A 25,769-nucleotide genomic window follows, 5' to 3' on the forward strand; every position below is an offset into this window, starting at 1 on the left:
AATATTTATAGAGTGATACTTCTCTGGGCAGACATTTTACACAACAGCTTCCCATTAACGTTGGGAAAAAAAATCACTTGATAATTTTAATCACAATTAATGATTGATTAATGGATTAACAATTTTCTCAGTAATTTAGATGGCATAGATCCAATAAAGGAACCAATCTGATAATTGCTCAATGTGTAATTCTGTCCATTCATAATATTAAGCCAAAAATTTGCAGATACTCCACTCAGCTGGATTACATGCTTTCATGTATATAATTTGATCAACAAAAAATAGGTACACGCTGTTGAGCTTTCTCCTTTTCTTTCTTTTCTTTTTTTAAGAGCAGCCCAATGATTTTGGGGGTTGGTTAGTACAATACAGAGAACACAGGGGGAAAGCACAAAATGGCACTTAACAGCGATGCCAGTACTCATCTCATTATGGTCATTAACTAAGGATATTATTACTTCTTGCGTTCTTTGCTTTTCTTTAGAACATAATCGTCTACGGCCATACCACCCTGAACACACCCGATCTCGTCTGATCTCGGAAGCTAAGCAGGGTCGGGCCTGGTTAGTACTTGGATGGGAGAACATAATCAAAGCCATAAACTTGAATTTGAGGTATATACACAATACACACAACCTTATGCAAAATACTTCTCATAATTAACATTACATTTTAAAGTACTGGAAACTGAGTATCTGTGATTTGTATTTTGACTTAATGGAACACGAAGAGAATACACATTCAACTAGGGAGGGTTATACTGATAATAAAGCTCTTAAAGTGAAAAATGTCGTCTTCTCCCTTTGTACTTACCACAGGCTACACAATGTCCTGAGAGGATTCATTATGAGAAAAATGGCAATCACAGCTTTAAAGACCTTGCTTTGGAAGGAACTAATGAGAAAGCAGATTGGAAAGTGAGACTTCATCTTTGTTTTCAAATAAGTGGTCTTAATTTTTCTTCTGATAGAAAAAGTTTAAGTCAGTTTATTATAAATATATCTAAACCATTAATTTTTGCAGCTTTCAGGTAAAGTCCAGCACTTCGTTTATACAAAGTCTATGAGGAGAGGTCAGTAGAGATCATCTAATCTTAAGTCGTGACATCATCCATTCAAGTCCTTGGCATAATCTATGAAGAATATAAAATCATCTGATTAAATTCTCAACTAAAAAGCTAGGAACAACAAACTAAAAGGTATCATTTTTCATTTTCCTAAACAACAAAGATTAAGAAATCAGTAATATTCAATGCTGGTGTTATTGTGGTGAAGCCATACTCTCATACAGAGTAGTACATCCATGCTTTTTGGGTTTTGTCATGTCTTTAGGGCCTAGACCACTGCCTGAGAGATAAAAGGAACTCAATTATTATATAACGAATACCCACAGAAAGTAATTTGGCAATATGTATCAGAAATACTTAAAATATCAATACCTTTTTTCTACTTCTAAAAATATATTCTAAAAAACTCTAAGAAACAAGGACAGGCTGATGTATAAGACTGTTCATCAAAGCATTTTTAATAGGTAAAAGTATAATTTAAACACCCAGAAATAGAGAAAAAAATTAAATTATAGAACACTGATATCATGAAATATTAAAAACTTCCTTTCAAAGACAATTTTACAGTACAATAAAATGTTCATGATATAAATGAAATAAAAGTGGCAGGATGTTAAACCAAATATATAGTTGAGGTGGTAAAAGAAAGTATACATATAATAATATGTATGTTACATCTATGTATTTTACAAATTTGAAGGGAATAAAATCTCTTAATCACTAATACCAGTTGCTAGTGAACAATTTCTAATTGAGAACAGCACAAAACATAAAGAGATTTCACTATGATAATAAAACTGAATGTTTAGAGAGAGGAAAATGTTGTACATATTAAAACAAAACAAAAGACTGTCACAAAATATTAACTATTCTCTATGAGGAGCTTTTATAGATATGATAAACTACACTACTATTTAATTTAAAAACACCAGAACTTAGATTATTGTGGCAGTATGAATCTAAAAATGTAAAAGAAGAAAAAAAAGAAGAAAAGACAATGAGGTAAAGAAATGGTTGTTTTGATATTGGCTCATACTTTCCCTACTGTTACTAGATTCCTTACTTTTAAACTACTGATAGGAAATGGTGCAAAATAATAGGCAAATAAATTAAGTCCAATGTGTTAAATGAACAGCAGTTACCTAATGGCAAACTAGAAACTGTGCTAAGCACTTAGTACCCATGATCTTAATCTTTACAATCCTGAAAGCAGAAGCCTTCCCATACTACAAGAGGGAATCCAGGCTTAAAAGACAGTTGCAAACGGCAGAAGTGGGAGTCAAAATGCCAACCAATACTAAAACCTAGAGCTTAGATCAAGGTGGCCAGACTGCAAAAGGGAAGTATTTTCTCCAAAACCAAACATTTCCACTTGATAACTACTGGAGAGGGAAGCCCACATAAATAAAAAATTAGAAAGATATTAACATCATCCACTGATCTCCTCTTTTAAAAAATGCAACTGCCAGGGTTTGTATCTATCCCAACTAATGATCTATTTCCACACAATTACTCCAAGTATTTAAGTCAAATCTTTTGCCATTCCTACATGATCTTTTTTGTTGTCTAATTTAGTATTAAAATCAGTGCTTTTGCTTAAAGGCCTTTGGTAGACAAATATAACATATAAAGATATACCTATATCAACATGTATCCAACTATTTGACAAAGATATGAAATGGATAAGGTATTTTTACCTAAATGAGTACATGGACAATGGGTATTACCTGTGACCTTTTTTTTTTTAAACAACATATTTGCTTTTTTGAGGTTCTACATTCTATCAAATGTCTGTAATCAGGTAACAGAGACTTCTATTTCACTAAGATTCAGCTTCATCTCCAATTTAATTCTTTTTTCTCCGCTTTTAAATACATGTATGAGGGATTCTTCACAGAGGTCTTAAATTTGGGGTTGAGGTTCTTCTGATGTTAGGCAAGACCAGAAGCTTGGGGCAGAAACAGATGAGGTAGCTGAGGCGGGAGAAATTCTCCTCCTCAAGAACATGGTGAAGGTGAACTAATATAGTAAGTTACTAAAGTTATCTATCTGTGCCCTGAGCTTCTGCTCTTTCCTATATCAAATTCAAGACCTCTAATTACAATCTTCATCTCCAATTTAATTATTTTTCATTGCTTTTAAAAACATAGATCCACCATATTTTGGAAATACAACTACAACGAAAACCTTAACTTGCTCACCTCTTTTACAGCTTTTTATCCTATTTCTAACCTCCTTTATTCCCTCTCTTAATAGCCCTCTCTCCCTCCCTCTTCCTGATCCTTGACCTTGTATTTGACAATATTGACAAACCACTTCTTTCTTGAAATCCTTTCATCTCTGGGCATTAGACTAGGGCAAAATTCTATTGTAGGCATCTACCTTTCTCTCCCAAACCAGGAACCTTCGCCAAACTCTCTCCAATTTCAGCCCCGCTCCCCTTTTTAAAGTGCAAAAACCCCCTCCCGACTACACTGGTGACAAAATGAGTATCCCCACATTAGTCTCACACCTGAATCTTTTTCTAGTTCAGCTTCTTTATGGATAAAATGTAAATTAAAACCAATCAGTCCACAGGACTGTTACCACAACTAAATGATACACTGTATGGAAAGCACTCAAGGCACAGGACTTTATAGTGTTAAGATACACCACCAGTACCAGAACGGTTTCCTGACTTGTCCAGCTCTCCGTGACACTCCTATTCCTCTGAATTCCGACAGCCATTCTGTCCTCTACTTGTTCACATGGATTAGTTCAGTATGTTTACATGTATTACGTATACGTTTTATATTTTATTCTTTACAGAACCAAGCTAGAAACTCTCTAATTACAAATAAGGACTATGTATCACATCGCTCCCTTACATTGTTTTATACATGGTAGCCTTAAATATTTATTCATTTAAAGAAGAAATACATGTTTCTAAACTAAATATGTTTTCCAAAAAGAAGACCTCTTACCCCTCGCCAGTAAGAGCACAGCATGCCTGGATATGCCACTGGTGATCTTTAATAGAAGTTAGTTTCAAAAACTGGGAGATTTCTGCTACAGTCATGCATTCTTTAACATCTTGTTTATTAGCAAAAATCAGCAATCCAGCTTTCCGTAGGTCCTACAGGAGCAAACAAAATTGTAAAGGCCAGTGCATTTCATTTATAGATTTTCCAACTTAATTAACTGAATACTTTTGATCTTTTAACCTAGAATTCCACAACTACTTGACATAAAAGCATCTCACGGCTCTTATGCTGATTGATGGACAGTAAACTTAAAACTAAACTCACTTTAAATACACACTTCTGTATTTTTAAGGATTGACATATTTCTTACAGCCCTAAATTACATTTTTTTAATGATCCTAAGTGCTACAGTTAACAGTCATATCTTCAAATATGTATTTACCCCCTCCCTAACCCAAAACTAAGTTTCCATAGCTAAGAGCTACTTTTTTGCATGGCACTCAAGAGTTTTTCAAAATTCTACCTCAATCTTTTCTTTAGGTACCCACACCTAAAGCTAGTACCTTCCAGGTGCGTAGGAAACAAACTAATTCATTTTATACAGTATATGCCTGAGGGCCTTAGACTTTAATTCTCAGCTGGAAGGTGCTATCCTAAACCCATCCCATTCTTCTGAGACCTAGGTCCTCTATCTTTATTCATGAAGATTTCTTAGATTTGAATATTCAATAGGGCCCTTTTGAATTGGCATTAAGTTTATCAAGTTTCCTAATTAGATAGTTTTAGCACTTCTAGGCTTTGCCTCTGAGGCAAATTCTTTAATTATTCTGAATTTGTTCCTCATAACTAATGTTTATTATCTAAGTAAGACACCCATTACATTAACCATTTTCCAAACAAAATCTCTTAAATCCTAGTAAGATGCCTGTAAGATTCCCATTTTACAGATGAGGAAAACTAAGACCCAGCAGTGAGTACATACAAGGTCATATAGCTACTGAATAACAGAACCAGGTTTGAACGAGATTTTCCCAGTATAACTGCTGCCCCTCATTTATAATATAATCCTGAGACCACCACCTACCTCCTGGGGATGTGGTTTGGATGAATGAACTACTACATGATAAACACTCCATCCAGGTCAGTACCTGGCTTTGGGTAACAAACAGTCAGTTAAAGTTCAGTTACTGCCTGGAAAATGAGGGTCATCTTTACCAAAGTGACTGGTTTAATGTTTTACTCACAAAGCAGTCCAATGGTTATTCATTTCCTTTTACTTCACCCTACCCTTCCTGTTCCCATTTTTAACCCACTGAGCCACCTAGGTACTTCCCCTTTCCCATTTTTAAAGCCAGGGGCTTCCTTGATAATCTATTAAAAATTATGGACCTTTTTTTCATAAAAAGATACATATAAGATTTATATATGATGTTAAAGGGTGTTAAGAGATAACCTAAATTCCATTCATGGATCCTGAATTAAGAACCCATGATGGACACATTCAACTGGTAGATTAAACTTTCATAAAATTGTATACATACACACACACAAAGAGATACTGAGAAAACTAAAGTTTTAGTGCTGTGCTTGCAAGTTTTCTCAACTGTGTTGAATGACATCATTCTTCGTAGGGATTTTTATAGAATATTTTTATTTCAATCATGTGTATATGTGTTTAAAACAATAAAGTCTTTAGTATATACAAATTGACACTGCTCCACATTTTTTTTTACTGTGAGAACAGAGCTTCAATAATTTCTTTGATTTTTTTCTGATGTCAATAAAAATATAAGTAATAAATTTTTTATTTGGTTAAAAGGAATTATGCAAAATGTCTTATATAACAATCAAGATAGACTTTTAGTTACAGCGCCCTCTGCAGGATGGCAGCTATGCTACCACAGTTAATGACCGTTAACCTGAAAAGCATGGTCAGAGGGGGATACTCTAGATTTTTAAGATTTTGTATTCAGTTTATTTCACCTCTGTTCAGTTCACCTGTCCACATAAAAGGTAAAAAGTCGAGGAGATGGGCTATAGCCAGTACATCTACTGTATTTCATTATCAAGGATCAAATACTTTTTTCCTATCCTAACTGGAAAACAGAACACTTATCAATAGTTGATATGTGGCTGAATCACTGAGTAGGTGGACTTTCCATGGAATGGAATTCCTATCTTCCTATCTTCCCGGTTTCAGTATCTCTTGCTAGAGTATGCTGAAATCTTATATAGGTCAGGACGGCTAATGCTGGCATGTTCAAAGAGCACATTTCTGACATTAGAAATACCTGACACAAGTTAGAACACATTGTTTATGCTATTTTACTTGCATGTAATCTATACTAATCACTCCTGGTGATGAAATTTGGAGAAGCACCTAGACTGAAAATTGGAAAATATAAAAAATAAAGCTATTTATTGAAAGGTCTCAAAATAAAACCCATACTGTATCTAATTTTTCTAGATTTCACTGGCTTAATTTTTTAAATTTAGGGTTCTTGTTTTAAAAAAAAAGCTATTTTCCTTATTTCTGAGTATTTAGGAAGAGACGAAAATCTTCTTTTACTTTTTACTGAATAACCTCATGACCAATTATCCATCATTTTAACAAAAGAAAAGATACACACTGGATTGTATGGTGAGCGCTGTGAAGTGTGTAACCCTGATGAGTCACAGACCTATACCCTTGGGGCAATTAATACATTATATGTTAATAAAAATTAAAAAAAAAGAGAGATATATTAGATTAGGGCTGTCATCAACTTGACTCAGTAAGAGATCAAAGTACAAGGGGAACAGTGGTGATTTTTATACATCAGCCAAACTTTGAAGACCTTTCTGCTACCTATTACAGATTATTGTTAAGAGTCTAAAAATATTTTTTCATTTAGTCAAGAAGATGAACAGCAGCACAAGCAAGACACATTTACTTAGCATCTTCCATATGCCACATGCAATTGTCAGTTGGTTTCTCAAAGCTTCATTTGTGAAGATAATTCCTAGAGGTTGAGTCACTCCAAATAAAACTTCATCTATACTTTTGTGTTTGGGACTATTTCAAAATTCATGAGCTTCAAAGTTTTGCATTTCATTTAAGATGAGGCTTTCAGGGGGAACCTGGGTGGGTTAAACGTCTGCCTTCAGCTCAGGTAATGATCCCAGGGTCCTGGAATGGGGCCCTGCATCGGGTTCCCTGCTCAGTGCGGAGTCTGCTTCTCCCTCTGCACCCCCTCCTGCCACACTTGTGCTCATGCTCTCTCCGATAAATAAATAAAATCTTTAAAAAAATGAAGCATTCAGAAATATTTGAAATCATTTTATAGTTTCATATCCAGTAATACATGTAAAGCATTATTAGTGATGATAGTAAGATTTGTTGGTTACTACAGTATATATGAAACACCTGATTAAATCCATGTCAATATTTTTCACTCACAATCTCATTCTTTGATCCATTTGCCCTTCCAAAACTGCCGATTTGGCTCTTCCTGACCCTAGTAGATGGCTTAATCTAGCTCCCAAATTTGTCCATAATTCCTTTCTTCTCTGGCAATCTCCCCGTTCAGTCTCTCACATTCCAATGAGGCCTTATTTCTTAACAAAGGGCCCGAATTATGAGAATGCCTAAATTCAAATCTTGGCTCTTGGCTCTTAAAAATCAAGCCACTAATTTTCTGGGCCTCCGTGTACTAATCCATAAAAGATGGGTAACATCCATAACAGATGAAATTAAGTGACCAGCTCTAGTTAATACCCCCAGCTAGTAAAATTCAATGACTTTGTTTGAGTCCTACTACTGGGCTCTTTGATCCTGCTATATATTGGCAAATTAGAATAAGAATCATAGGAGGAGGCTACCTGTTTAAGGTAGTAAAAAAACAGCCAAAAGACAAATACATTTGTGTCTTATTTTGCTTTTTCATAAGTCTTCATAAAACAATAATAATCCTTTGGTGTACACAACAATAACCTCTCTATGTAAAATACAAAGGGAAAATTAAAAAAAAAAATCCTTAGTTTTCTACCTATTTCATAGCTTTTTATTTCCCAAACTAGAATCAAAACTTTTAAATGCATGATTAGCAACGTGTACTTAAAAAAAAAAAAAAAAAAAATCCAAGGGGTTTAATACAGCGGCCAGAATCAATCCAAAATGGGACACTGCATCACGGTGGGCATGATCCCCGTACAGAAAACAGGAACTTCAGGGGCACCTGGGTGGCTCAGTTGGTTATGATATCAACTCTTGATTTGGGGTCAGGTCACAATCTCAGAATCATGAGATTAAGCCCACATCAGGCTCTAAACTGACAGTTGGAACCTGCTTGGGCTTTCTCTTTCCCTCTCTCTCTGCCCTTCTCCCCTACTCACACACTCACTCTCTCCCTCTATTTAGAAAAAAAAAAAAATTAATAAATAAATAAAATGTTAAAAAAAAAAAAAGAAAGAAACGTCATTACAAAGATATCTACTTTTTTTTCAAGTTTATTTATTTACTTGAGGGGGGGGCGGGGCAGTGGGATGAAGAATCCTAAGCAGACTCCACACCAAGTGCAGAGCCCAACATGGGGCTCGATCTCACAACCCAAAGATCATAACCTGAGCAGAAACCAAGAGTCAGATGCTTAACTGAATGTGCCATCCAGGCACTCCAAAAAGATATCCCAATTTTCTTAAGCTTTGTTACAATTCCGTTAAAATTAAAAATTACATATATATCTAAATACTAATTTTTCTATTTCCACCTATGAGTTGAGAAAGTAACACCTGTAATGAAAGGCATACAAAAAAATATCAATTGCTACCACGTATTATATGATTTTATAGTTAATATTATCAGTACCAACTATATCATTTAGTGTATTTAATTTTTAAATTATGCTACCAGTAATATTTCTCAAAGACTAAGAAGATGTAGCTATCAAATAGTTTTCTTTAGTCAAAGGGGCAGTATCAGAGAAACCTAAGAGCAACAACATTTAAGTATTAGTCTGATAACTGAGTTACAATCAAGACTTCCTAAGTGCCCACGAGATTTTAAAATCTCATTTCCAGGGCACCTGGGTGACTCAGTCGGTTAAGCATCTGCTTTCCGCTCAGGTCATGATCTTGGGATCCTGCGATCAAGCCCCATGTCAGCAGGGAGTCTGCTTCTCCCTCTCCCCTGCCCTCTACCGCTCCTTCCATCATGCGCACACGCTCTCTTCTCTTTCTCCCTCTCTCAAACAAATAAAGTATCTTAAAATCTCATTTTCTGGGACCCTGGGTGCTCAGTGGGTTAAGCATCTGCCTTTGGCTCAGGCCATGATCCCAGGGCTGGGATCTAGTTCCACATCAGGCTCCCTGCTCAGCGGGAAGCCAGCTTCTCCCTCTGCCTGCTGCTCCACCTGCTTGTGTGCATTCTCTCTGACAAAATCTTTTTTTTTAATTAATTTCCAGTGATTAATTAAAAAATTAATTTTTAAATTAATTTCCTTCTGTATAATTAATCTATATAAAATGCAAAATGCAATCCAATTTAGATCTTTTCACCCAGAAAAACTTCTAGACCAAATTAATCCAGGAAAGAAGAAATAAAATTCTACAATTGATTCCACAATCTTTCCGTTGTTTCCAGATACACACTTTGGCAAGCGTCAAAATTATAAAGCAGGAATGGCCAGCAGGTAAGTAACTCTCTTTTTTTTTTTTTAAAAGATTTTATTTATTTATTTGACAGAGATCACAAGTAGGCAGAGAGGCAGGCAGAGAGAGAGAGGGGGAAGCAGGCTCCCCGCTGAGCAGAGAGTCCGATGCAGGGCTCGATCCCAAGACCCTGAGATCATGACCTGAGCCGAGGGCAGACGCTTAACCCTCTGAGCCACCCAGGCGCCCCGGTAAGTAACTGTTAAAAAATTTGAAGTAGGGGTGCCTGGCTGGCTGAGTTGGTAGAACATGTGATTGTTAATCTTGGGGTCATGTATTTAAGCCCCATGTTGGGCACAGTACTTTAAAAATATTGTTTCAAAATTAAAGTTTATTTAAAAAAATAAACAAATAAAAATTGGAGTAGTACTGTCATGACAAAGTAGAAAGAACAAATGTGACAGAAATACTACACACAGGAGCACAACTGGCTGTGTTCAGTCGGAAGAGCGTGCAACTTTTGATCTTGGGGCTGTGAGTTCAAGCTCCACACGGGGTGCAGAAGTTACTTAAATAAGTAATTATGAAAGGAAGGAAGGAAAGAAGGAAGGCAGGGAGGGAGAGAAGAAAAGAAAAGAGAAAAAAGGAAAGAGAGAAGCACTCTCCTCCCAACACAACACACATGTAAGCCGGAATCCTACTTACCTCATGGGCTAACATTTTATAGAGTTCTTCTCTAGTTACAGAAATCCTTTCTCTGTCTGTACTGTCCACAACAACTATTACAAACTAAAATAATCACAAAAAAATTAGTGATTACATAATTTAATGTTTATAAAATTTATAAAGTACTTATTTGATTTACAGACCACAAATATCAAGGAATTAGAATCTTATGGTATGGTATTACTGGAAAACCAGAGATACCTACTATACATTGTGAAGCCTAAAGGTTTGATCCATTCCTAATTCAAATATTATTTGCTAATTTTTAAGAGAAAATAAGAGAAAAGAGAATACGATGGTAACACTCTATTAGGGTATTGTTAATAGTCTAACAAATATATAACACGTTTGCTTTCTAAATTAATATCCTGAATGGTAATGAGCCTACATCCATCTATGTGCACCCAAGTCAATATGAAAAAAATACATTATGATGCTAAATTTTAAATATTTCTACAGGTATTTATCAATATCAATTTGAAATGCTGAAAAAGGGCATGATATAGGAGTAATGTGACAGATCAGTTTTTAAAAATCAACAGATTGGAAAGAATAAACCCGTATCTAAAACCCTGCTCTCTTCTTTATGTGAACGGCACCTGCTGCCTGCAAGCACAACTCTTTCCTGAACTGATGATGGGGACGCTGTCAAAGATGCAATGAGACTCCTAATGGAGCCGGGCAGGACTGAGCCACACTGCACCTCTTCCTCCCCTCCACGAGCACCAAAAACCACAAGGGAAAAAGGAGCAGAAACAGTCATTCTATGTTGGCACAAGTGATGCCATCAAGTTAACTCTGACTGCTTAAAATTAACATGCACTATTTATTTTTCAGAGCTAGCTCTTCTTTTCCAGATAAACCACTGTTAATTTTCAGGGTCTTTTCTACTCTTCAGATTTCATTAACCATACGGCAGATGAGAACAGTTACCTTCCCTCTATTCTCACTTGATACTTACTGATATGTGGCTTTGTTAATATAAAACCAGCTCTATTCCAAGGCATTTTAATAAAACTTAATTTTTAAGATGTTGTCCTAAGTTTGATACCTGCAGCATTACACACAGAAGTACTGACCACATGTATCTTTCCTTTTCCAAAAAAACATGATCAAAGGCTTAGTGAAGTTTTAAGGGATCAACTCATTAAAGACACTTAATAGGTCTTAATGACATAATATTCATCTTAATATACATTTGGAGTTTTATTACCTTATAATCTGCACTATAAAAACAACTATCAGAGCCTTTCAATTTGTAAGATCGATATAGTAAAGCTCTCAAATGTCACAGATCTGAAATTTCCTCTTGGGAAATAACATGTAAATAAAAACATAAGATCACGTCTAAACTGCTTTATAACCAAAAAGAAAAAGAATTATTTCATGTGCAACTGTACTGCATTAAGAAACATACACAGTTAAAGTTTGGCCAGGATTCAATCCTCCAGTACCCTCTCATTTAACTAGGATTTTCTCTATGCCTACAAAAATAAACAGTAAGAGAGAAGTGAAATGGAGAACTATGAGATGGTACTCACTGTAAAAACAACTACTTAAGATAAGTTGTGGGATCAATATATAATCAGACTAACCAATCACCCCCTCATTCCAATTTTCCCTACAGAAGTTCAATGGCAGTAGGTATATAATAACCCCGAAACAGGGAATCAAAGATTCCACTATGTTTAAATTCAACTTTTATTACCATACTAGGATATTTCAAAAAGATTAACCTAAGAGTTCACACCCAGATATTGTTTCCCAAGCATTCCGCTCCTAGAAGCTTTAGTACATTAAGAAACATTACCTCTGTGTTAGTATAGTAAGTGTTCCAAGAAGACCGAAGAGATTCTTGGCCACCAATATCCCACATTAGAAAACGTGTATTATTAATCACTATTTCTTCTACGTTACTTCCTATTGTGGGTGATGTATGTACAACTTCATTCATAGAACTGAGGGGGAAAAAAGTACAAATATATTACAATTAGCAAAGAGGCAAGAATGTTTGAGCATTTTTCAATCAAGGGATAAATGAGCATGAATTTTTTTTTTTTATACCCAAATAGCCCTTTTCTGCTAACTCGTGAGTTAAGGGTTTAAAGAGAGATGGGACCAGGTAGTGAACTATCTTAAATACTCTAGATTCATTCCCAGAAACTACATAAACAGTATTTCTCTACTTTCCACAAGCAAAAAAAGTGAACATACTCAAAGGTCATATAAATTCCTAGTTCTCTTGAAACAGTTGCCTAAATCTGGCTCCTGGTTTATAGTCAAACTGCCTTCTTACAGAATTAATTTAGGCTCCACATAACTTTTTTTATTGCTTTTATTAATCAAGTTATCACCCAGGCAGAAAAAATAACTGTGAATAATAAAATAAAAATTTTAAAGTAGTGAATACTTACAATTGGTAAAGGATGGTAGTTTTCCCTGCATTATCCAGCCCAACAATGATAACTTTGTGCTCTGAAATAAAGAAAACACCAGCTATTTATTAACTAAAAGCATAAAACTTTTAAACTTCCCATTTTATCCGTTCTTTCCAGTTATGTTATAGTTCTGTGCATGACACTTCTTACCTTTCTGGAACTCAAAAGAATATCCTAGCAAGACCAGCAGAAGTGTGCCATTAATTTCACTGTCCTACGCTCTCATTCTACACAGAGAACTCTCACTTCTCTAGGAAGCCAGAAACACTGTATTCTTTCTAGTATATGGAAGTCTACTCTCACTAAAGTATCCCAAATGTAATCACAATTTACAAATGACTGAAAGTGTAAATGTTTTACACTAGACTACACCATTTAAGTTCTAACTGTGAAATTTAGGCATCAACTCATGTATGTATGTATGTGAGGTGGGATAAATGAGAAAGAAAAAAAAAAAAGTCAGCCTTTAAATCTGGTAGCAGAAGGCCAGGTCCCATCACAGGTGATCAAAAACTATCTGAGTACATTTAATATAGCTGTTCTAACATAACAACCAAATCTAAGGATGAAGGGTTATGGTGGCAGTGACTATCCTCCTCCTTGGCCTCTATGGCACCACTTTCTCTAAATTCTCTCCCTCCATCTCTTGGTATTTTTTTTTCCTCACTGACTCCTCTTCCTTGGGTCTTTCTTCAAAAACATTTGTGGGGCGCCTGGGTGGCTCAGTGGGTTAAAGCCTTCAGCTCAGGTCATGATCCCAGGATGCTGGGATCGAGCCCCACATCGGGCTCTCTGCTCAGCAAGGAACCTGCTTCCCCCTGCCCTGCCTGCCTCTCTGCCTACGTGTGATCTCTGTCAAATAAATAAATAAAATCTTTAAAAAAAAACAACAACATTTGTTTCCCAGAGCTGTCTCCTTGCATTCTCTTCACATTTTAGCAAGGCATTCTCAGGACCCATCTATTTCCACTCTATCTAAACACTATTCCAAAGATAGCACTGTGTGGAAGAAGTTCATTTCCAAAGATGGCCTCTGGATATTCATGCCCCCGGTACAGTGTTCCCTCGCTCCTGACCCACTGTGAATGTGAGGGGTCCTGTGACTCACTTTTAACCAACAGAATGTAACAGATGTGATGCTGCGTGACTTCCAAGTCTACATCATTACAAACCTTGCAGCTACAGCCTGGCTCTCTTGGACAACTTCCTCTGGAGTAAACCAGACACCATGTAACAAGTCCTACTATCCCCAAACCACTATATAGATGAGAAAGCCTACTAATTGTATGGCCTGACTTTGTGGGGAGAGATCACCCCATGGTTGCCCCGAGCTGTTCCAGCCTTTCCAGATGAGATGCCAGACACACAAAGAAGCCATCTTGGATATGCAGCCAGGTCAAGCTATAGATGACTCTAGTTCCGCTGCCAACTGCAACCAAATGAGAATTCCAAACTAGAACTTCCTAGCTGAGCTCAATTAAATGATAGAACCATATAGGATAATTAAAAATTACTGCTTTAAGTCACAACATTTAGGAGTGGTTTGTTACATAGCAGTGGTTAGCACAGCACTATGGAAAAGTATCTGTAATTACGTGACCTTGGGAAACTTACTTACTTCTCTAACCCTAAGTTTCCTCACTATAAAACAGGGACAACAAGGGCGCCTGGGTGGCTCAGTGGGTTGAAGCCTCTGCCTTCGGCTCAGGTCATGATCCCAGAGTCCTGGGATCGAGCCCCGCATCGGGCTCTCTGCTCAGCGGAGAGCCTGCTTCCCTTCCTCTCTCTCTCTCTGCCTGCCTCTCTGCCTACTTGTGATCTCTGTCAAATAAATAAATAAAATCTTAAAAAAAAAAACAAAAACAAAAACAGGGACAACACCACCTATTTTTCCGTGTTGTATAATGATCAAGATAGCATATGTGCAGTGCCAACCACTAAGAAAGATGGTTCCTAATCCATGTTTCCAAATCTCTCAACTCTAACCCACCTAGTGGACAGACATGGTGCCACTCAACATATGCAAAACCCAACATTCAAATCTTTTTCTAATTCTATCATACCTAATTCATTTAATGGCATAACCACGAATTCAGCTGCCCCTGGAGTTTATCCAGTCTTTCCCTCAACCCCAACATCTAATCTGTCACCAAGTTCTATATATTCCCCCTCAAAAACATATCCTGAACCTTCTGACTGTGCTAGCCATAGTCCTCATTTCTTACTACAAAACCTTCCCTAGGGGCACCTGGGTGGCTCAGTGGGATAACGCCTCTGCCTTCCGTTCAGGTCATGATCCCGGGGTCCTGGGATCAAGCCCCGAATCAGGCTCTCTGCTCCGCGGGGAGCCTGCTTCCTCCTCTCTCTCTCTGCCTGCCTCTCTGCCTACTTCTGAACTCTGTCAAATAAATAAATAAAATCTTAAAAAAAAAAAACAAAACACCTTCCCTAGGTGGACTGTCTCCAATCCACCTTTCTACTGTTGCTATTTGTTCTACGCTACAAAGCTGGTTAACACCACTTTAGTTAAATGATAGCTCTGTGGGGGACCTGTGGGTGGTTCAGTAAATTCAAGTGTCTGACTCTTGATTTCAGCTCAGGTCATGATCTCAGGGTCATGAGACTGAGCCCCCTGTGGAGCCTGTCTCGTGCTTAAGATTCTCTCTCTCCCTCTGCCACATCCCCCAAATTGCATACGCCCTCTCTCCTTCTAATAAAAAATAAATGACAGTTCTCCATTCTGACAGGAAGACAAGGCACAGGTTCTCAGCCTAGTAAATATAAGACAGTCATATATGAACAGGCTTCAGCTTTATCTCTCACCACTTCTCACCACTACCAGCAGGTATCTAACCTGGAATTCAAGCCATTCTCCCCACATAAGCCACACACCATCTTCACAGCAAACATTTTTCTACCTCTACTCAGTTTTTCCCTGAGCTGAAGTTACCTTTTCTACTTCTCCTTCTAGGGAATTCCAGTAATCTTTTAAATTTAGTTTTCCCCCCAAAATTACTTTCTCATGCTTTTCCACAATACCTCTTACATAGCACTTGTCATAATTATTTACACATACACTAATCTTCAAAGCTTAATGAAGCAGCCTTCAAGAGTATAGATCCCATGCTAATCATCTTTATAATACAGTAACTACAACTTTTCCTGGTACAAGGTACTCAATAAATGTTGAATTCATTCATGTTCACCCTATAAAATAATGAGGATTATAAATATAAATAATAAATAAGTTGAGGATTATAACATGTCACAGTAAGGATATCATTAGGAAAAGCCTTTTCAATCAGATGGTAGAGATTTTCCAAATAGTTGTCATTTACCACGGAGGGGAATTCCTCCCATTATACAAAAATAGGAAGATCAAGTAAATAGAAAATTTTAATACAGTCCATTTTATCCAATCACTCTTCTAAGAAAGGGCAAGCAGCTTACAACCAGCAGGGTTCTAAAGGACATAAGCACATTTCCCTCATATAGGTACTTAAAAATAATTTTAAAGATGCAGGTCCTGGGGTGCCTGGGTGGCTAAGTGGGTTAAAGCCTCTGCCTTTGGCTCAGGTCATGGACCCAGGGTCCTGGGGTCGAGCTCCGCATCCAACTCTCTGCTTGGCAGGGAGCCTGCTTCCCCGCCTCTCTCTGCCTGCCTCTCTGCCTACTTGTGATCTCTGTCAAATAAAATAAAATCTTTTTTAAATCTTTAAAAAAAATAAAAATAAAGCAGCCTCACCTGACTTAAAAAAAAAAAGCAGGTCCCACTATTTAATCTTTAGGGATGACTAGGGTAAAGGAACAGAGAAAATGATCAAATACAAAGACTATACTTATTTTAAATAAAGGGTTAAGAACATATAGAGGGCATGCTAAGGTAAGTTCAGTTGAATAACCACCAAAAGGCCTCATCAGCTGACATTTCTCTGGTGAATTTGCCTCGTGTATGGTACTTCATCTCCCAGGTCCACAAACTCAACCCTGCTACTTGGAGTAGATAGGACTCAGAGAAGGCAATTCACAGAGGTGACTAATATGTAACCAAGAACACCAAAATGAGTAACATACAATGAGACCAAATGTTCACAACTACCTAACAAGTGCAGTTTAAGGAAAAGTAATAGAGTGGCTGAATTAAAATCAGACTACTTGGAGAACACAGAATCCCATCAAAGGCAGTATTTTAGAGGCTACAATGAGTAGATAAACCCATCTTCACATTAGGGCCATACTTGCATCAGGGCCAGACTACGGAAATCTTTTTTTTTTTTTTTTTAAAGATTTTATTTATTTATTTGACAGAGAGAGAGAGAGCGCACAAGTAGGGGGAGCACCAGGCGGAGGGAGAAGGTGAAGCAGGCTCCCAGCTTGATCCCAGGACCCTGGAATCATGACCTGAGCCAAAGGCAGACACAATGAATGAGCCACCAAGGTGCCCCAAGACTACTGAATTTTTTAAGCAAGGCATCTTTTCACCTGGAAAGTTTTGTTTTAAGATTTATCTATTTTTAAAAAGGATTTACTTATTTATTTTAGATAGAGCCAACAAACAAGCACACAGGGGAGTGGGGGCAGAGGGAGAGGGAGAGAAAGAATCCTTAAGCAGAGACCCTGCTGAGCGCAGAGCCCACTGCAGAGCTCAATCAGGATGTCACAACCCTGAGATCATGACCTGTGCTGAAATCAAGAGCCAGATGCTTAAGAGATGGAGCCATCAGGTGCCTACCTGAAAAGTTTTCAAATGGGATGGCAGTTCTTAACTCTGTATTTTTCTGTGTCCCCAAGTTAAGCATTCTTCTTTTGATGGCCTATCGCTTTTTCAGGTCTATTAATATAAGCACTATGAACATTTTAATCAAGCAGAATTCACATCATGCTCTACCCTAAACTCTGACTTGGATAAAAGCTTTTAGCTTCCTACTTGAATACTAATTTTTAATAATATCATTTTCAGGGGCACTCAGCGGGGAGTCAGTTTGAGATTCTCTCCCTCTGCCCCCTCACCATAGCTCTCTCTCAAGTAAGTAAATCTTTAAAAAATATATCATTCTCAAAATGTCAGCTATTTTTAGTTTCAGGAATACCATTTTGTAACCCCCTTTGTATTGGCTACAGGACTAAATTCAGACAGACTTGCCAATGCTCAGGAAGAAAATACAATTACTCCAACCAATGTGAGAAATACCATTCTAGGGATGTCTGGGTGGCTCAGTCAGTTAATCAACTGTCTTTGGCTCAGGTCGTGATCCTAGGGTCCTGGGATGGAGTCCTGCTTCTCCCTCTCTCTGCCTGCCACTCCCCCTGCTTGTGCTCACGCTTGCTCTCCCTAACAAATAAATAAATAAATAATTTTTTTTTAAAACCATTCTACAAAGTACAAAATAGGAGCAAAAACAATACAAATATAGGCAAGAATCTATTATAAAAAACTATAAAGAGTGACTAAAAAAATTGTGTGTGTACAAATAACACATATAGAGACCCCAAATACAAAAAAGCACACTGTCTCTTACAAAGTCCTTAATCACTTAGAGAGGTTAAACTGTTATTCTAACTATGCTACCATTTTTCAAAATATTTTGCTACTCTTCTTTTGTAACTGCTTTCAGAGACTGAGGTACACTGTTTTGGAGCATTCCCAGTGGTGGCAGAACCCTTTAACTGCTGAAGATGATTTTGATTTTAAAGGGAGACCGGAGCCACTTGATTATTATTTCAGCCATAATAAAGTAAAAGCAAAAACAGGTGCTATCTTGTTGCTGATAAATGAGGTATGATCCCTAAATGATAAGAACAATTTAAAGATTTGTCTCTAAGGAAATTCTAAAAGCTGTTTCAATATGTATTTTGAGTAATAGCAGACATAACAGTAGAAAAACTCTCCGGCCTTCTAAAATGACAGCTTTTAAGGTGAAAACTCACCTGGTTTTGTTTTTTAAAGCAGTCTCCTTAGTTTAGCCTTCCCGGATAGGACTTACTTCTGATTCCAAATACAGTACTTTCCTACTACTTGTATAAGGAAGGGGTAACTAGGACCCCCACCCAAAAAAAAACTATAGAAAGATTATTTATTTATTTGACAGAAAGGAAGAGGGAGAGTGAGAGTGCACAGGTTCGAGCAAGCAAGGGAAGAGGGGAGGCGAAGGGAGAGGAGAAGCAGACTCCCCACTGAGCAGGGAGCCTGATGCAGGGCTCCAGCCCCAGGACCGTAAGATCATGACCTGAGCAGAAGGCAGATGCTTAACCGACTGAGTCACCCAGGTACTCCAGAAAGAGTCTTTATCATGTCTGACCATAAGATGAACAGGATAAACAAGATAAAACTGGTGTGAACACAACCACTATGCAGTAACACACAAATATCGACAAACTGGAGGAAAAAAAGCACATGGCAGAAGAGGCTCATATCAGAGGATTCCATTTTCTCGTAACACAAGTTGGTCGCCTGCTGAGGACAGGATGGGGTTTTTACAGCCACTGTATAGAATCAACTAGACAACCAGTAAGCTGAAATTAGGTAACATAACCCGTGATGGATAAAGATTTAAACAGCTCTAAGTCTTTCTTCAGTAGTGCCTAGAAATAAAGAAAGCACACTGGGGAGAAAAGGTATGGTGGATGGTACAAGATGAGAATTGTCTGGCATGGTGAAAAACAGGAGAAAAGAGGATCAAAGACGGTGATAGGGGAAGTAATAAAGCAGGTGATACCATTCTACAAACTGGAAACCTTTCTTGTATTTCAATTTACAAATTCAATAAAATTCATTTGTCACCAAAAATGCATAAACATGCAAACATTTCACCGAACTCTAGACACTGTACAGTCCATCAAAGGAATGCAAACTAATGTACTGAACATATAAGGTTTTTAAAAATAGTTAAAATATTTTTAACAGAAAAGAAAGAGGGGAGCCTGCGCAGCTCAGTCAGTTAAGGTGTGTAATAGGCTCAAAGATAAAGGTGCCAACCTCATGTTAAAAAGCCAGTTTATGGGGCGCCTGGGTGGCTCAGTGGGTTAAGCCGCTGCCTTCGGCTCAGGTCATGATCTCAGGGTCTTGGGATCCAGCCCCGCATCGGGCTCTCTGCTCAGCGGGGAGCCTGCTTCCCCCCTCTCTCCCTGCCTGCCTCTCTGCCTACTTGTGATCTCTCTCTGTCAAATAAACAAAATCTTAAAAAAAAAAAAAAATTAAAAAAAAAAAGCCAGTTTATTATCAACAACAGGGTTAGATTTTTCCGACTTTTCTAATATTGTATCAACTTCCTTTGGAAATCCTTAGGCTCCTTCGCCACCCCAGCCTATTCCTCCCATTACCATGATGGAACAGAATTCTACACAAAACCTAAATTTGCAGCCAAAAAGTCTTACAAGGCACTCCAAAACAAATACTCCACAAAACCCAAAATAGAACATGCATACTAAGAGATAATGTTCTTAGGGGCAAATGTAACCAAACTTTTGGCTATTCCAATTCTTTGATGCATGTGATTCATCACAGGTTTAGTGTTTAGTATTATTTTTCTTTTAGACTATGCCACAGCATTCTTAAAATTATACTCAGATAAGGCCAAACAACTACCCACTGTTAAAATGCTTAGAAAGAATTCCGAATTATCTTATTTAGGCTTCAGTTTCCCAATCAATACTATTTTGTCATGAAAATGTTCTTTGTTTCTCTGTTTCATTTCTTTTTGACTCACCCAGGCAGCCCACCAGTTGCATTCATTGCCAGGTTCCAAAAGTCAATATATATATTCCTCCAACTACCAGTCAGTAAACTAAATGAAAAGATGTCACTGTCAACCTGGATGTTTTCTATCTCTGTGAATCACACCAAAGTCAAAAACCACAAATACTAAGGCAGGTAAGAAATTGAGAGCCATTCTGATTCTTGATTTTCACCTCATATCCAAACTATATGAAACCTTAATTTTATCTTACACAGAGCAAAAAAATCCATTTGTCATGTTCTCTATCATCCTCCCGGTCCCTAGCAGGGTCTGGAATAAGACATGTGCTTAATACAGTAGGAAGAAATAAATCAGATCTGGAAGATACAAAGATTGGAAAGGAAATATTTGATCAAGTCATTTTGTATTAAAAATTCCATTTTCAAAATCTGAAAGTATCATCAACAAAAAAGTTTGAAAACTAACCTGCTATTTATAACAACGGCAGTGAAGTTTCAGGAAAAAAACAACTCTTTCGCACTAAGAGGTTGCTGAATGAAAAGCAATGACATGACAAAATTAGAGATGCAATCAGGAAAGAGAAACCACACAATAATCTGAACTTGCAAAGTTCAATGTACAGAAATTGACTATTAAAGAGGATCAAAGTAATGAGGGATTGGCTAATAAAAATAAAGAGTATGGGACTGACAAATACAAGGAGAATCCAGCTGAAATGGAGCTTCCCCCCACCTCCCAAGACTGAGATGAGGACCTTGTTGGGGCCTGGCTGTGGCTCACTGAATGGCGCAAGAAGTAGCTGTGGGGACTTGCCTGTAGATCTCGCTGGAAATTCTCCCTCTAGGGTGTTGGGGAAAACTTCATTGAGAGGTATTTTACTGGAGGGCCTCCGTGCTGAACTCAACTGAAGTGGGTGCTAGAAATTGCTGGCAGCTGCTAACCACTACGAGGTGCAGGAGCCAGCCACTAGAGAAGGTGTTCAACGCTTCTAAAGCAGGGCAGAACCTGCTGAAAGCACACTGTACCCAGGAAGAAAAACTTTTTCCTCCTGCAATGTCCCTCCAATGCCATCTACTCATAAAGCTTAATATTGTGCCAGCTGGCGACAGAAAAATATTTGAGGGATCCAGTTCCATATCCACAGAGCATGCAAGAAGGATGATTCTGGAGCTGAATTTTATTGTCATAGTCCATCCCTTCGGCTACTGACATATCTGAACTCCATACAATAAAAAACAGCAGCAGCAGAAGTGGCTTTCCCAGCCCCAGGCTCCAGCAGCACAGACAGCTTCATCAACATTCATTTATAACTTACTCCTTTCCTAAGAACCAGTCAGAAGAATAATACAAGCTATCAATAAGGAAATTTCACAACTTGTTCATAGTTCACCTAAGCTTAGCTAAAGTGAATCCTTTTCATACAAAGACAGTTTTTGTTTGTTTGTTTGTTTGTTATTAAAGAATACTAACTATGGCACTAGATGACCTTCGTTAAAACCCCAGGTCTATCTCTTTTAACTGCAGAGCCTTAAACAAGTTACCTAAAGTTCGTCTCTGTAAAATGGGGAGAAATCTTTCTCATACAGCTGTTGTAAAGACTAAATCAACTAAACTCTGAAAAACACTTAGACCCTAACCATGCATAAGTCAGCATTTTCTACAGAGTTGAAGTTAGCTTATTTTCTGTCTCCCCACACTAGAATGAACACTCCATAAAGGTAAGGAGGATTTGTGTGCTTTGTTCCCTCTTTATCCTCACCACCTACAAAAATTCCTGGCACAGACAGGTGCTCAAAAATATTTAATAAACCACAGATCACAAACCCTTCTATATTAAAAGACACGAGTGGTGGGGTGCCTGGGTGGCTCAGTTGGTTAAGCACCTGCCTTCTGCTCAGGTCGTGATCTCAGGGTCTTGGGATGGAACCCCACATCTGGCCCTCTGCTCAGTGGGGAGCCTGCTTCTCCCTCTTCCTCTGCCCATCGCTCTGCCTACTTGTGCTCACTATCAGATAAATAAAATCTTTAAAATAAATAAATAATTTATAAATAAGAAATTATTTATAAATAATTATTTATAAATAAATGAATAAATAAAAGATACAACTGGCAACTCTTCAAAGCCCTAATGTAATAAAGACTTAGAGTTTAGTAACCAAGAAACAACAGGGGGAAAAAAATCGAAGAAAAAAATTATACCAATCTATTTTTTTTTTTCAGGGAGGGGACCGAAGGAGAGAGAATCTTAGGCAGGCTCCATGTCCAGCACAGAGCCCTATACTGGGCTCCATCTCACAACCCTGAGATCATGACCTGAGCTGAAATCAAGAGTCAGACACTTAACCAACCCAACCACCCAGGTGCCCCACCAATCTCTTCTTTAATAAGACCAATTATCTGCAACACGTTTCTTCAGTGTTTTAATTTGGCATTTACCAGGCATGTGGCCCAGAAAAAAAATCATTAGAACCTCACTTTCCTCTTTTGAGGGGAAAAAAATAACTACTAAGAACACTGAAACATTTTTTTTCTTTAAATAATGCATATAACAGCATCTAGGACAAAGTTTATAATCTACTGAATTCAAACATTACCTAAGGCGACCTCTGGTTTTTCAAGTTTGAGCAGTATGCAAAATTAGCTTTCACTGTGCACTTGACCAAGCTACACTAAACCTAAAATTATTCTAAAGGTGTTTTAGAAAAAAGAGATATGGTATGGTTTAAGTTTCATCAGTATGGCCAATTCTGCAATCCCCTAAATTCTTCCTTCCAAGAGTTTATGTGAAAAGGACATAGGACTGTGCTATGTATCTTCTGAAGGTAAAATAAAGCATCCAAGATACATCTGACATATATAAAATATATGACATATATAAAATATATGAGATTTCCAAGTTAAAAGAAACAAAAAGACCACCAAGTATCTGACATTAGATTTAATAGTGAATATTTTGAAAAGTGACCCTACTGATGACAACCACATCATTTAGAACAGTTTATTCACATTTTCACAATATTTTGACATCTAAATTTCTAAAACTTAACTCCATTAGTTCCTCTATTTATTTCCCAACACTGATATAAGTGTCCAGTCAAAAATAACCACAAAATACAGGCAACAAGACACTGTTATTAGCAATTTTTAGTAGTAACGATGCAGTAACATCCTCATTATTTACCTACCTACAAGGAGGTTTTGGCAAAGCTCTAATTCCTTCTTAAGTTACAAACACAAATAATTTTATCACTGACTCGAAACAGAAAGTGGAGATACCTCATTCTTCTTGCAGGACTACAGTTCAATTGACAAGCGATATAAATTTCATAAATTTGATAGACTGAAATACTAGCTTTGCTAAAAATAATACAAAGATTAAGGAGCTTAAAACTAGAATAGATCCTATCTACTATTCACACTGCCAATTTCACAGCCATGTTAGGTTTTCATTCTTGAGACCTAGAGATTACCTTTTCAAGACTTGTAGGCTCCACAGTCACTGAGTCAAGATCCCTGGTGTTCTATACTGAGAACATCTAGACCCAAATAAACGACTGGAGTTCACTTCCCCTCTTCCAACAAAAAAAGCTAGCCAGAGACAGTGCCATTTAAAACTGGTTTTCTCTATGAAAAATCCCCATATCAGAAAAATCATTTGAAATACTGCTCTTCCACGGAGTATCATGTGATCTATACTACTTTTTTTTTTTTTTTTAATCATACACAAGTTTAGTTCAGCTCCTCTCCCATCACCTTATAGGAGCAGCTGGATCATGAAGGAGAAATGAGGATATCTTGTACATAACAGATGCCACCACTCATTTAAGTCTTTATTGGAAAACTTTGGGATGTGACACCAATACCTGCTTACCTGAGAGAAAAGCAAACTAAGTTACTCACAGCAAAAATGATGAATCACCCAACTTGACTAGAAAAGAAACAAATGGACATGACTAACTATCCTGTATCTCAATGACTATGGAGTCTTCTGTTAAAGTTCTATCCTCTTTCCTCAGTTCTAGACACTCATTTTGTAACAAATTCTAATAAACCTGATAGGCATTTTGAGGCAGTGTTTGAGTTCTGATGAACTTAAGCATCCCTATATAATATAGGTGACTTCCCAGTTACCTATATTAACAAATATTTCATATGGAAAGTTTTCAAATGGTTCCGGTTTAACACTTCAACATTTTTAATCCAGCCCCCCCCCCAAAGAGCCTCTACTTAAATAATCAACACAAATATAATCTTAGGCTTAACCTTACGCACAAATATAAACATGGAAAAAGGAGCGCGGTCCATCACCAATCAGGATGCATTAGTCTCCCCAAAGCGGGGTGGCGGGGGAGAAGGGGGAATGGAGGTAAAGGGAGGGCTCATAAACTGAGGTGTATTCGACAAGAGCGATTCCTCATGTTTTCCGCATTCTGCAACCCTCCGTCGCTCAGTGTTGCGGCTCGGGCCATGACCTATAACCTTCACCCGAGAGCCAGAATTTCTCCGTGGTTTCCAAACCCAACTGCTGGAGGACAGAGAGCTACAGGACAGGACAGGCCGTTCCACTCAGGGACGTCCGACATGGGGCAAGAAACCCTTTCGACTCCAATCGAAATCGGAGCAATGGGTGCATTGGCAGAATGGATTTTTCAAGAAGAGCCCTTAAGATAAAAACAAAACAAAACAAAACAAACAAAAACCACTCCCGAACTCGGGAGTGGGAACTGAACAGACCCAGGACCCGCATCCACGCTGCCGGGACCCTCCGCGGACCCCGGGCGCGACCGCACTGCCCACAATCCGGAAGTATTCGGAGACCCTCCCGCCCCCACCAAACACACCGCGCCAGCCAGGGCTGACCCTCTCCCCCACCCGTACGCCCTCGGCCCGCGCCTCTCACCCTGGTGATTGAAGAGTCTCCATATCCTGGTGAAGAGAATTCCCATTCTTGGGCAGCGGACCCCCCCTCCAGCCACCCGGGCCGCCTGGCCTCCCCCGGCTCAGACTGAAGGGGAGGCAACAGACGCGCCGGAGCCTCCGCCTCTGCTACTGCTGCTGCTCCCGCGCTGGCCGCCAGTTCGCTTCCTGGGAACCGGAGGGAGGCCGAAGCCCAGGCCGCCCTGCCGCGTGCGAGGCCCCGCCGCTGCCGCCGCGGCACTCGCCTGGCTCGCGGACATCGCCGCCGCGTTGTCTGCGACGAGCCTCGCCAGCCACCGTCCTCCCCCAGCTCCTCCCGGGCGGCTGCGGCGGC

At 38.3% G+C, this 25,769-nt stretch overlaps 1 protein-coding gene across 1 annotated transcript; it reads right to left on the reverse strand.

The window, feature by feature from the left end:
* Window positions 1-580: 580 nt before the first annotated feature.
* On the reverse strand, window positions 581-25,769 carry ARL5A (ADP ribosylation factor like GTPase 5A). The gene is made up of 6 exons (XM_032857793.1): window positions 25,419-25,769; window positions 12,798-12,858; window positions 12,194-12,341; window positions 10,363-10,446; window positions 4,030-4,181; window positions 581-1,132 (listed from the first exon to the last, which is right to left on the reverse strand). Exons 1-6 carry the CDS (start codon window positions 25,462-25,464, stop codon window positions 1,084-1,086), a joined length of 540 nt encoding a protein of 179 aa, XP_032713684.1. The 5' UTR covers window positions 25,465-25,769; the 3' UTR covers window positions 581-1,083.

The sequence above is a fragment of the Lontra canadensis genome, unplaced genomic scaffold (assembly GCF_010015895.1).
Source record: "Lontra canadensis isolate GAN:19392208 unplaced genomic scaffold, GSC_riverotter_1.0 scaffold13, whole genome shotgun sequence".
Classification (NCBI taxonomy): Eukaryota; Metazoa; Chordata; class Mammalia; order Carnivora; family Mustelidae; genus Lontra; species Lontra canadensis.

Bases quoted from the DNA above. Each gene is read 5' to 3' on its own strand.
- ARL5A (XM_032857793.1), bottom strand. From the start codon at position 25,464: ATGGGAATTCTCTTCACCAGGATATGGAGACTCTTCAATCACCAGG. The intron at 12,342-12,797 runs GTAAGTATTCAC...TTTCCCCCTCAG, and splicing joins ACTACCATCCTTTACCAATT to TTCTATGAATGAAGTTGTAC. The intron at 10,447-12,193 runs GTAATGTTTCTT...TGATTATTTTAG, and splicing joins CTTACTATACTAACACAGAG to TTTGTAATAGTTGTTGTGGA.